Genomic DNA, 13,356 nt, shown 5'->3' with positions numbered 1-13,356 from the left:
ATTTTTTTTCATTAACTGTGGCTGCGTGGGAGTGCGGTCGTCTTTCAAAAAGAAGGTTTTTGGTTCGATCCCAGATACTGAACCCAGAGTTGCTCCCGATGGCTGTGTGTGTGTGTGTGTGTGTGTGTGTGTGTGTGTGTGTGTGTGTGTGTGTGTGTGTGTGTGTGTGTGTGTGTGTGTGTGTGTGTGTGTGTGTGTGTGTGTGTGTGTGAATATATATGTTAGCTTCGAATAGCATGTGGTACTCCTCTGCATGAGTGAGGTGTGAATGAATGACTCGCAGTATGTAAAGAGCTTTAAGGGGTCGAAAAGACCGGATGAAGAGATTTATAAGTCAGGGTTCATACACTTTTTCACCAATGACTTTTCAATGACTTCTCCAGGACCTTTACCTCATTTTCCATGATCAAAGAAATGACTCTTTCTCAGCGGTACCACTGCAAATGGTTTATTTTAACATGGAACAGGAAAATAAGGTCTGAAACATGTTGAGCCTCTAAAACAAATCAAATAGGCTTACTAGCTTCTACACACTAAAGCAACTAAAATCTCTCCCCAGCAAAACACCTCGTCAGTTAAATGCCATTTTACGTTTCATTACGATACGATACAGTATTTATTATCTTTATAGTATTACTATTTTGGCGATTAGATGAAATATAAATTATATTTGATGCAACTTTAGTTACATTTCCATGACTTTTCCAAAACGTTGGGGAAAATATTGTTTTCCATAACTTTTCCAGGGCCTGGAATTAGCATTTTTAATTTCCATGACTTTTCCAGGTTTTCAATGACCGTAAGAACCCTGATAAGTAGATTCCATTTACTATTCTTCATAGAAGTAAGAAAGGATCAAACACATCACACAGAAAATCAGTTTATATACAAAAACAGGTTTTATTTGAAAAATTCTATGAAAAAATATTTCCTGTCAGAACTGTACATTTCAAAACACGAACATTAACAGATTAAACGAGAACGAGTTATTTTTTTAACAACTCAAATAAATAACCAAAACGATGAGGAATGTTTCTTACCTAATAAATATAAACACAAACATTTAAAAAATATATTTTAAAATGAAATAAAATACATACAGAATATACAAAATATGAACATTTGCATTCACTGTCCATCTCAGACCCGAACACTGAGGGAGGACGTCATGTTTCAGAACAAAGAGACACGTCCAACATTTCAACAATAAGCAGCTCCGCTTGAACAAGAAAACAAACATCCCAACGTCTAGAGGAACATCAACTGTAGAAAAATAAAGCTTTTGCCGGAAGAGTCGGAAGAACTGTCAGACGTGAGAAACAAAGAAAACATGTGTCCTTGGCAAGTATCAAAAAGTGTGTGTGTGTGTGTGTGTGTGTGTGTGTGTGTGTGTGTGTGTGTGTGTGTGTGTGTGTGTGTGTGTGTGTGTGTGTGTGTGTGTGTGTGTGTGTGTGTGTGTGTGTGTGTGTGTGTGTGTGTGTGTGTGTGTGTGTGTGTGTGTGTGAGTGTGTGTGAGGTATCCCATCAACAGAGTGATTCTCCTGTCGTCCTGATGCTGACATGATGAGGTGTTTCTGGGCTGGAGGCGGGTTCCTCAGAGGACAAGAAAACCATCTTTGAATTAACGTTTGACTTTTCGATAACTCTTCGGTTAGCTTAGCTTAGCACAAAGACTGTAACTGGGGCACACCATGGAGGTATAAAGAGAGCTAGCTACAGCTTTTAGAGGCCGAATGACTGATACTGCTGGGTGATCAAATGAGTTTACATTCCTGCAACCAGTTCTATTTCTACCTCCATTCTGAGGGTAGAAAAAAGGGTAGAAAAATCCACCTGACAGTTTTTATAAAAAACAATAAACACGTCACATCTGGTTCATTTGTCTGTAAAATCTAGAACAAAGCAGTGAAGAAAGCAAACTTTGGGGGGGGGGGTTTGTGCCTTGCAAATAAAGTTTTGTAAAGAACCTGGCTGGTTTCTTCTTTTACACTCTACCTGTATTTATCAAACTAAAAGAACGTCTGCAGAGCTCCACACATTATAACGTAAGGCACTCTGAAACAGAAACACCTGGCAGGCTCTATAAGAGCTGCTCTATTGTCTTTGAACAGGAGGGGGCGCTGTGGAGAAACACCATGACCACAACACTCCGCCCTCAGCAGAAAAACCCTTCCTGGTAGCGGCCGCTCAACACACGAGGACACGGCTACCTGCAAGGCATCAAATGTCTATGCCCCGCCCCACAGCCTGGTGTCGACCAATCAGAGGCTCTCCTGGCAGGAGGAGGACGACGAGTCTGCTGTGATGGTGTGTAGCGTGATGCTGTCTGTGTGCTGCACCTCGCTGCCCGTCACCCATTGGTGGAGGAAGATCTGCTCCAGGGTTGGTCGGTCCGACGGCTGCTGGCTCAGACACCAACCAATCAGCTGCTTGCATTCTGTAAACAACAACAAATAAGAATCGGAAACAGGTAGGTTGACACGTACGAGGCATTCGACTTGGTGTCGTGGTGCTTACATAAAACAAAAACAAAAATGTAAAAACACAGATAGAGAACTATTTTAAGAAAACTATCACGTCACACTCCGACTGACCTGAGGAGATCTGGCGTCTGAAGTAGACCCGCCCTCTCAGGATCTCCTCGTCCTGTTCGAAGGGGATGTCTCCGCACACCATGTCATACAGCAGCACGCCCAGCGACCAGACGGTGGCCGAGCGGCCGTGGTATCGCTGGAAACGGATCCACTCGGGCGGACTGTACACCCGCGTACCTGGAGGAGGAGAGGGCAGTAGCTATGTTATGTATTGAATAATGTAAGACTAACACAGAGTTTCCCACACATAGAGCTTACCTTACTTTACCCAGGCATATTAACGTCCGCCAAAGTAGGTTTAATCTTTTTGTATCTGTCCGCGAGCATGACGCCATCTGCGATCGATTAACTACCCCTCCTGTACCTGTCCGCTCTGCTATCGCGTGAAGGGTCTGCTTTATGCGCTCCCAAGTAACTCCGCTACGAGGCTCCGGCGAAAAGTTCACAAGCGTGCTCCACTAGTGTGTGGGCGTCCTGTTTTTCATTCTTACCCTGTTGCAGTTAAACTACTCAATTTCCCCACGGGGATTAATAAAGTTCCATCTTGTCATTAGATCACATGACTCACCATCGAACTCGGTGTAGGCGCTGTCTTTGAGCAGGGCTCCTGATCCGAAGTCGATGAGTTTGATCTGTCCGGTCCTCAGGTCCACCAGCAGGTTTTCGTCCTTGATGTCTCGATGGACGACTCCACAGGTGTAGCAGTGCCTCACGGCCTCCAGCACCTGCAGGAAGAATCCTCGTGCCGCCGCCTCCTCTAATGCGCCCTGCTCGGTTATATAATCAAACAGGTCTTGCCCCGATTCTGGACTCTCCATCACCATCAGCCACCCGTCGGCCCGCTCCCACCAATCGAGAAGCCGCACTACGCCTCCAAATGCTCCGCCAACCTTCTTCAGCAGCACGATCTCCAGAGGAACCACGGTGCCGCTCTGAGAGGGAAACATACCGTCAACTCACTGGCCATGAAAAGGGTCTTGATCTCAAAGGATATCGCATATCATCAGAATCAGAATCCCATTATTTGGATATTTACATTATTACAACAGCAGAAGTATAATGCAGATAAAGAGAATAGACTTACATATTAAAACATAACTCAGTGTGCACACATTATTATTAATTATAAAACACAATAAGTACCAAAAACAAATAGCAGATACATATTATATACTATATATTTTTTTTAATGAAACAGGCAGCTGGTACGGTTTGCAGAATGGAAAGAAATGAGGCGTGAATTGTACAAGAGTATATTGCACATGCTTTATATTTATAGGCAGAGCTATTGCACATCATTTTACAGTAAATGTAGTAATCAATCTTACAGGAAGGTGTTAATCTGAAGGTAAATCTCACCAGAGAGCCCCACTCGGTCACTCTGTCCCTGCAGACATGCTTCACCGCCACCTGCATTAAGCAAAAGGAAACTTAGCACACAGCATTCACATAATCACATATAATATAGGACATGAAACGCTAACATAAATCATCTCTAAATATAGAAGGAAAAAAGAAAAAAGATGTGACTTAACAGTAACATGAAGCTTTTTGTTTTTCTTTTAAGTATTTCTTTGTTTTGGGTTAATTTAGAAAAAGATTAATGACAAATTGAACCATTTCCTGTTACTGAAGAAAATAAGGTGACGTAGTTAGGTTTCAATTTAAACATGAAAGTAAAGCGTTACGACCATGTTTCTTTGTGTAAACAAAGACCACATACAAAGCAGGACTGTTATCAAGCTGCACAGCTGACAAGAGTGAAACAGGAAAAGAATAGAATCTGCCTTCAAAATAAAAGCACATGACGGTTGAGTTAAACAATAAGAATTGTATATCGTTTAATTTGAATAAACATGTGTCATTTATTTTGTAAGCTAGGGAGGCTGTGGCGCAGTGGACTAGTGCGTTGATGTTCGGATCAGGGCCAAAAAAAGACCACAGAAATCCACCCGGAAATCTGATCGTCTATCAGCTCAGTAGAAAAAAAAAGCTATTAAATGTGGACATTTTTGTTATTTCAAAGACTTTCACCAAAATATATCTTATACTATGCTATTTGAGACAAAAGAAACGTGTAATTAATTATGGTAAACGTGTTTGAATGGTCTGTAGAAGATATTTCTTTAACGATGTAGATATAATAAAATCAAATATAATAGGCTAGTGTGGGTTTGACTTGTAAACATGTATTTACTTCCAAAGCTATGTGTTTATGATGGAAAATATGCAAAAACAAATCCTGATAAAATATCAAACTCAATCTGAAATGCTGTACATTTGAAGAGTTTAGCAACGCTTTTGTTTTGAAGGAAGGCAACCACCGGAAACGCTTTTTCCCACAGTGTGTAACTTCGCACATGAATCGCGGCCACGTGCTGCCGGGACCAAAACAAAGCGGCTCTTACCGGCAGCCCGTCGGCCAGGCGGACAGCAGAGTAAACTGTGCCGAATCCCCCGCTACCGAGCACCGAGCCCAGCCGGTACACCTTCTCAAACGGCTGCTTCTCCACTTTAGCTGTAAAAACACAGAAACAAAGTTAAAAAAATCAGCAATAATTCATAAGATTAGAACGTTTTAGGTTGAGTTGCGCCAAAATCTGCAACCCCACCCAACCCCATCGAGCAATACAACAACATCACAAGGACACAGTTTGTCCCTGGTTTGCTATCATTTCAATTTAAGCTCATAATATGTGATTTAAAAAAAAAATATAGCATTAATTTCTTATTGAAATACACAAATATATCACTGAAAACCAACAGACGTCCTCAGGTGACCCCTGTTGTTGTTCTGTGTCAGCTGTTTAAAAATGGTGGACTGTCGGCATCATCATGAGGTGGTAACCATCATAGACTGTTTTTAAAGGCAACTACACATGTTGGCACCTGCAGCACGAGATACGATGATGCTATGGACAGTTATTCCACTACTTGTATTTGTACTCTCGTCATATCCATCTGTTTTTGACTACCAGACTGCTATTTTTATACATTTTCTGTTGTTCCTATTTCATTTAATATAGTGTATTTATGTTCATACACAGTATTTCTATATTTTAATATTTGGGAAACAGCATTTCGGTCTCCCTGTGTGTACCAGACATACATAGATAATAATAAATTAATAATAGTATTCACATATCTTTTTTTATTTATGGAATTATTTTTCATATCCATTTTACACTTCTTTCTTTTTTGGTGAATTTGCAACACTTTTTAATGCATTTGTGGAAGGTGCTTTGTATTTACACGTTCATTGATGAGACCAATCTACTCCCATAAAAACCCACGTGTCCATTTTAAAGGTTGGGTTTAAGTACGACACGCCACATACGACATACTATCATAATGTATGTTTTTCTGCAACTGGTAATATATTGGGTTTTTTCAATCTAAATCTATCTAAAACATGTTATATTGATTATTCTTTGTGTTAAATGTCATTTCTACAGATATGAATATAGACTTAATGATGTTTATTGTTTTGATTTGAAATTATTTTATACTTTTTTCCACCTTAAATATTTTAAGATTGCTGCTGTAGCAAAATAATGTCAAAATGTGGGATCAATAAAGTACCCTTCTATGTAACACGGGTTACAAAACACGTTACCTTGCTGCAGCTTCGCCGGCATGTCCATGCTGGCCGCGATGTGAGAGAAGGAGCCCAGTTTAGAGAGCAGCATGCTGCCCCAAAATCAAAAAATATACCTGAAAAATATTCAAGTATTTAATCCCAGATAACAGCACAGTCCTTGGTTCGTTTTACGGGAAAAATTAGACGTTTATAGGGCGAAAAACCATCAATGTTTTGGTGCAAAAAGTCCAAGCATCCAGAGAAGCGCGCCACTCTGCCTCGCTGCTGCTGCTGCCAATGTTTACAAAAAGATCAGACGGATCCTTCCGCCTGACCCCCGCTGAACTTTAATTCACCATCGCTTCGAATCCCAAACTAACACATGGATAAACAGGTGTATCAACTAGTTTGGGTTCAAGGTGAATGTTAAGTCGGTGTGGTGAAAAGCGAGCACGAAATCAATGATTAAATACACGTACTAGTTGTACGTAGTAGGACTGGCGCAAGGATACAGAGGTCGTCACTCAGGGAGTGCTGCGGTGCATCAGAGAGCGGTTTCAAAACAATCACATGACAAAAAAAACTATCGAAAAATAGCATTAAAAGACTACAATTATAAAGGTATAAATAGTAATATAAGTGAAACAATCGATGTATTTATTCTGTTATTTATTATAAAAGTGCATTTATTAACACATGCATTACAAAATCTCAGTGTTTACTTTCAGATGAACCCAATGCCTTCAGCGTGACTCGTCTGTAGCAGGGATTTCCTACCTTTCCCAGAATGCATTTCAACAGCACCCAAAATAACAAGCATGAGACGAGGTAAATGTGACACTACAATTTGATGTTTTTATTGTGCTGTTGTCAGTGTTTACTCCTTGCCACTTCTGTTTTTTCCTCATTACTCCCGATTATAATGATGTGTCTTTTCCAACAAATATGGTTCATATATCCACAACAGCAATATACCGTTTCTATGCTTTTTCATAAAACCCTTAATAATCATCTGTATTTATTTATATCATCCAACGAGGTACAAACTCATATTTAAAGCTGTCTATTGATCATTTATATATATATCTTAACCTGCAATTTACATATTGTTTTGTAGGCAGTGTAATGTTTAAACTGAATGTAAAAACAAAGATAATTGAAATAAATGATGCCTTTCTCTACAAACATACTTATGCGTTATACTCTGTGTATATAGCACTTATAAGCACAACCATTCCTACTACTTTAATACAATAATCAAAAGACAGTATAGTGCATTTTAAAACAATAAGTATTCAAAAATAGTTTCTAGTTCCACTTACATTTCCAGTTCGACTTCAAGCAAACAATAACCTCTTACAGTGACTTTTAAACCTATTTCAATACATTATAAAAGTAAATATATTGCATTGTAAAAATATAATAATCTATCACAACTATAGGATTAATAATACCTTGATTAAATGTAAGTGAGTAGTACAACACTCGACCTTGTAAGTCATTCTAAAAGGCTTTAAAATGTGTTAATAGTGATTTCATTGAGTGTATTTAATTTGTTTGCATCCTTAAAACCATATAGGGTATAAGCAGATTAAACACATTATTAATACCCTATGTTTATATTTCATTAAATAGATAGCTACCACAGAAAGTTTTAACCAAACAAATCTTTACATTACACTCATTTGTGTGTGTAATTGTATAACTTCGTCCCCTGGCATTGTTTCCTCCGCTTCCTGTGTTTTGGTGTAACCCAAGCAGCAGTACAACATTTCCCACAATCCCCTCTGTCTGCTTACAAACAGCTGGAGACGGTTTTGACTGAGGTGTCACATGACCTTCTGAATTTCTGCCCCCCCTAGAGCCTAAATGTAGGTCAGCCCCTCCCCCCTCACTGTAAGTGAACGTGAAAGAGACAGATCAGAAGGAAACAGAAGTAAAGACAAACAAAGGGCTGCTGTTGTTCTTCAAACTGATCTGAGCTCAGAGGTTACATATCTCTCAAACAACATCACTGTTTACTTATTAGCCTTTCAGAAGTTTGGGCTAAAAGTCTTGTGTTTATTGTTATGTTTTCTTTCCATCTCCACACACTTAGTTTAAGTTGTGTTAATGTGGTGTTTATATGTGGAATATGTCACAATGGATTTAATACTACTATACTAATACTATAGTATTAAAGGACGAGAGCTCTTCGCCCTTGTTTACAGTCTTCATGCTAAGCTAAGCTAACTGGCTTGAGATATCCCATTATATTTATTTTACAACCATTGTTCATCAAACTTTCAGCAGTTTTAATTTCCGACATGCATTAAAATGACAGAAATTGTCAAAAATAAAGTCTAATTTCTAATAGTTTGTTGCAAAATGCCCAAATTTGCAATTAAGAAAACTGTGACCTCAGTGTCCTTCAGGCTTGAGTTATATGGTATGAATACTTTTTACTTGATACATCCTTTGTAATTTCTATATAGTATTCTTAAATGATGAGAGCCATGTGGAGGCAATCATCCAATAAAAGAAATGCTCTGAATGTAGCATAGAGCACCTTTAAAAGAGCCTTGATTTGATCACATTGTGTTGCTTCTAATCTAAAGTTCTTTACACCTTTTTGTATTTTAGTAAACTCTTTCAGAACCCTGTTTAGGTCAAAGTGACCTTTAAGTTTGCAGGAGGTATCACTGACCTTTTGTTCACAACATGAATGTGACTCGGGTCATTTGTTCTTTTCTATTTTTATCTGAATCTATTTTGGAGAGCTGTGAATGAACTGAGAGGGAAGCTGCTTCGCTCTGTGTCTCTTTGCTCTCGCTCTTCAACTTCTGGAAACGCTTCAAACTCTGGTTTCACTTTCATGGAGCTTATTGTCTTAAGGGTCACTTTCAGAGAATTGCAATGTCAGCGCAGGGAAGTGAGTCTGAGGACGGCAGCAGCTGTGACGAAATAAATCTGCCACGTTGTTCCTCAGCCAAATTAACCGTTGTGATCGGAGGCGCTCACTTCTCTGAGGATAAAATGTTTCTTGTTCAGAGTTGCGATTATTTCCGAGCTTTGTATCGCTCTGGGATGAAGGAGTGCCGGCAGGAGGAAATCCACCTGAAGTCTCTTCACCCTCGAGGTTTCCTCATCGCTCTGGCGGTGTTACGAGGGGATATGATCGATCTGGACGGGGACGAGATCGTCGAAGCCATCGAATGCGCTTCCTTCTTGCAGGTGGCGCCTCTCACCAAGCATCTCATCAACCTCCTCGACTCTGACAACTGTTTGCTGATGTTTCACACCGCTGCCGCCTTCGGCCTCATGGACCTTTACTCTGCCGCCGCGCTGTTCATCAGAAACATGTACGCCGACCTGGAGGCGGAGGTGAAGAGATCCTTGCCGTCAGAGCTGATCTCCTACGTGCAGTCTTTGACCCCGAGTGTTTTCGTGGCTGTTGGGGCTCATGTATCTTGTGGTGTAGATGAAACTGTACACACCGATTCCAGGACCGTCTGCTACTTGGATGAAACTTCCAACAACTGGAAAGTATTGACAGATCTTCCGCAAGATGCCAGCACCTCCATGGCTGGGGTGACCGTTTTAGACAACATGCTGTACATCGTCGGAGGAGTTCATGGACGCAACAAAGAAGTTGTGGATTCCTGTTTTTGCTACAGCGTCGAGAACGACACTTGGAGCCGGATATCCAGTCCGGCGCAACTGCGATACAACCTCAGCCTCGTTGGTCTCGATGGTCGTCTTTACGCAATCGGTGGAGAGTACGAGCAAACTGTGATGTCTTCTGTGGAAATATTTGACGTTAATTCCGGGAAATGGGAGTTTGCCGCTCATTTACCTCGTCCGGCGGCAGGAGCGGCGTGCACCAAAGCCATGAGCCGGATATTTGTGTGTTTATGGAGGCCGATGGAGACCACAGAGATCCACGAGTACATGTCAAGGAAAGACGAATGGCGGCTTGTTACCACGCTGATCCGGCAGCAGAGCTACGGACACAGCATGGTGGGCCACAGGGACAACTTGTACGTGGTGAGAAACGGGCCGTCGGCCGACTTCCTCAGATGCCTCATGGACTGTTATAATCTCACCTCGGGGCAGTGGTCGTCTCTACCGGGACATTTCGTCAACAGCAAAGGCTCTCTGTTCACGGCGCTGGTGAGAAGTGACTCTGCGCTCACGCTCAACAGGAGCATGACACAAGAGTTCGCCATCAACGGTAAAACATGGAAACCCAGACGGCAGATGAAGGGTTTCCCCAGGAGTGGATCTGTGTGGACGTTTCTGCTCCGGCTGCCAGACGCCCGAATGCTGCAGTAATGGTTTCATTTTACTCTGGGACTTTCTGGACTGTCAATGTTTTTGTACACTCAGACATTTTTCACACGTACGTGTTTGTGGTGTTACATCTTGGGTTTGGAGCCATTGCTTGTATTTATTGTAGCAACGGTACAATGTTCGCATCATGACAGGGCAAAAAAAGACTCATCCTATTAAACTGGAAGGAACGCAAACCAGCCTGCTTTACTAGGGACTCATGGCTGAGGGAGTATCTGGACCTACTGAACATGGAGCGTGCAGCTTCTCTGCTGGGGGATTTTGAGGGGAGACAGGAGGATTGCGGTTCACTGTCCACAGCTCTCCTATCTAACCCTGTCAATATGGCATCTCGTGTGTAATGTATAATGTATTGTGTATGTAATGTCCTGTGTATGTCACAATCAGCTGTCTTAGGAAGTCATCCTTGCATCCACCCCCCCCCCCCCCCCCCAACCTGTACGGTTTGTTATCTGGAGCAATGTCTGTTAAAAAAAAAAAAAAAAAATGACAGGGCAAAAGTTATGATGTCAAAAAAGCCCCATTAAGGGTGTAGGCCCCAGTTTGGGTAAACACTATGGAAGAAAGTTAATAATGGCTTATACAGTACATAGCTGACGCTTTTATCCAAAGTGACTTACAGTAAGTGCAAAAACCATAAAGAATCGAACTCCGAACAACAAGGAAAGTGCAGATATATTCACATCAAGCAAGATCATGCCATAGTAAGTGCTGGTGAATCAGATTAAAGGCTAAGTGCTTTTTGTCCCAGCACATGAAAACGACTTCATTTAGAGGGCGATGTTGCTACGTGTAGACCTGTCGTTTTACTAAATCATTTAACAATTATTTGAGTCTTTATCCATCATTCCTCTTAGCAATAATAACCTTGTAATTTTCTGAGATCTGTATGTTTGTTGGGTTCTCCGAATAAAAAGTCAGGAGAGGCTTTGTGAGAAAGACAGTTCCCTCTATTGCTTTCAGTGGGTTTGTAGTGTTTGGTTATCTATGGCCAGAAATGGAATATAATAATCATAATAAAGCTTTCAAAATTGAATATTAACCTGAAACTAAGAATAAGGAAACGTCTGTTTTTTAATTGTTATATGTGTTAAATACTGTGTATGTTGGTTCTTAAGTACGCTTTAACCACAACATGTTCAAAAAACCATTGACTTGAAGTCGAGGGAACCTCAAGAGCTAAATTGCTGATTTCTTTCTGGGTTTTATGACTCAATACTGCAGATCAAAAATGCTCAAAGATTATTGGTCAACCCTGTCAGAGACTCTACCACTCAGCCTTTCATAACAACTTAAGAAGGCTGTCCAACAACATCACCTCGGACACAAACCATGTTCTGAGCAGAGAATATGAACTGCTACCGTCTAATGGGAGATACAGGGTCCCGCGATTCAATAAAGTCAGACTGAAGCATCCTTTGTGCTCCAGTCAATCCTCACAGTACAGAGCCAGATCAAATGCACGCTGAAGGCTCTGTGAGCATGTTTTCTCTCACTGATTGAGCTGTTATGGAAACATTTTTAAATGTCTTCATATTGTGTCTTGATATTTGTCTGTTGATGTTACACATGCAGCTGCTGTGATGCAAGTCAAATGTCAGTATTATCGTATCGTATTTAGATAAAAGGGGATTCTTAAGAGACTTGACACTGTGTGACTTTATGCTCTGTGTTTTATAAATGTGAATCTAATTACCCTCACACAGTCAGAGTGTCTGTTGCTGGCTCCATGTGAGCGGTAGTGTTCGTGCTCACACACAGAGCTCCTTTTCCGCCTCCGTTTCCTGTTGATGGAGGTCCACGGCAGGCAGAGCCAGGCACCGCCAGAGCCAAGCAGCGGGGGAAATCTGTCCTGGAGGAAAGAGCGAGGCCGGGTCAGACCGGGACACGAAGCCCTCCACAACCTCCAAGCTTTAGTCTGGACCGAGGCCAGGAAGCAGAGCTCTGACTCAGGGAGGGATGAGCTGCTCTCTGCGGACATTAATCAGGTTATCACAGTCTGAACACATCGTGTGAGGGGATGCTCCAACGTACTATCACACCGTATCTGCTTTTTCCTTTACAATGAATATTATTTTCTTTAATCATTTTATTTTCATATATATTTCATGTGTTATATATTTGAATCCTGGTTCAACTAAAGCCCTTTTTCAAATATATTTATAAATAAAGTATATTATCTCATCTTTTGGCTATTATACATTAATCAGGTTATCACAGTCTGAACACATCGTGTGAGGGGATGCTCCAACGTACTATCAGACCGTATCTGCTTTTTCCTTCACAGTGAATAATATTTGCTTTATGTGTTTGTATTATTCTTTTTTTTTCATATATCATTTTTGTGTTTTTGTCCTAAATATTTTAATCCTGGTTAAGCCCCTTTTTTTTTTTTAAATATGTTTATAAATAAAGTATATTATCTAATCTTTTGGCTATTATTATGAATATCATTATTATTATTATCATACTGTTTTCAATGTATATTTTCTTTTTTCTATCCGGCAACATTTCAGAGTTTTTTCTTTCTACTTTTCTACATTTCTCTGATAGCTTTAGCTTCCAGATAACAGATATATTTAAAGTGGAGCTATCATGCTATATTTGAATAATATAGTGTAGGGCCATACCTATATAAGGCATATTTAAACTTTTTATTTTTCAAAATACCAAACAGATCATGCATTTTAGCCATTCCTCATTTCGCTCAATTTAACACTGTCTTTGCATCATGGGCTGATTCTGTGAGAACAGCACCATCTACAGGCCTGGCATATGTACTACAGCGTCTCCAGCGCTTTCCAACGGCAATGTCCATGGCTGTCTCCTCCTGATTGGTGGAGTTGGCCC

At 40.7% G+C, this 13,356-nt stretch overlaps 2 protein-coding genes across 2 annotated transcripts; one reads left to right on the top strand and one right to left on the bottom strand.

The window, feature by feature from the left end:
* Window positions 1-876: 876 nt before the first annotated feature.
* On the bottom strand, window positions 877-6,495 carry LOC307041315 (serine/threonine-protein kinase pim-3-like). The gene is made up of 6 exons (XM_079684640.1): window positions 6,211-6,495; window positions 5,003-5,112; window positions 3,954-4,004; window positions 3,163-3,526; window positions 2,595-2,771; window positions 877-2,437 (listed from the first exon to the last, which is right to left on the bottom strand). Exons 1-6 carry the CDS (start codon window positions 6,281-6,283, stop codon window positions 2,262-2,264), a joined length of 951 nt encoding a protein of 316 aa, XP_079540766.1. The 5' UTR covers window positions 6,284-6,495; the 3' UTR covers window positions 877-2,261.
* Window positions 6,496-6,927: 432 nt separating this feature from the next.
* kbtbd13b (kelch repeat and BTB domain containing 13b) lies at window positions 6,928-10,913 on the top strand. The gene has a single exon (XM_079684634.1). The coding sequence runs from the start codon at window positions 9,070-9,072 to the stop codon at window positions 10,486-10,488; it is 1,419 nt and encodes a 472-aa protein (XP_079540760.1). The 5' UTR covers window positions 6,928-9,069; the 3' UTR covers window positions 10,489-10,913.
* Window positions 10,914-13,356: the final 2,443 nt, after the last annotated feature.

The sequence above is a fragment of the Notothenia rossii genome, assembly GCF_949606895.1.
Source record: "Notothenia rossii genome assembly, chromosome: 5".
Taxonomy (NCBI): Eukaryota; Metazoa; Chordata; class Actinopteri; order Perciformes; family Nototheniidae; genus Notothenia; species Notothenia rossii.
This window is presented reverse-complemented; position numbering and strand designations above follow the sequence as displayed.

Excerpts from the sequence above, each read along its gene's own strand:
- LOC307041315 (XM_079684640.1), bottom strand. The coding sequence starts at position 6,283 with ATGCTGCTCTCTAAACTGGGCTCCTTCTCTCACATCGCGGCCAGCATG. Across the intron at positions 4,005-5,002 it reads GCCTGGCCGACGGGCTGCCG|GTGGCGGTGAAGCATGTCTG; the intron begins GTAAGAGCCGCT and ends TGCTTAATGCAG. Across the intron at positions 2,772-3,162 it reads CGCCTACACCGAGTTCGATG|GTACGCGGGTGTACAGTCCG; the intron begins GTGAGTCATGTG and ends CTCCTCCTCCAG.
- kbtbd13b (XM_079684634.1), top strand. The coding sequence starts at position 9,070 with ATGTCAGCGCAGGGAAGTGAGTCTGAGGACGGCAGCAGCTGTGACGAA.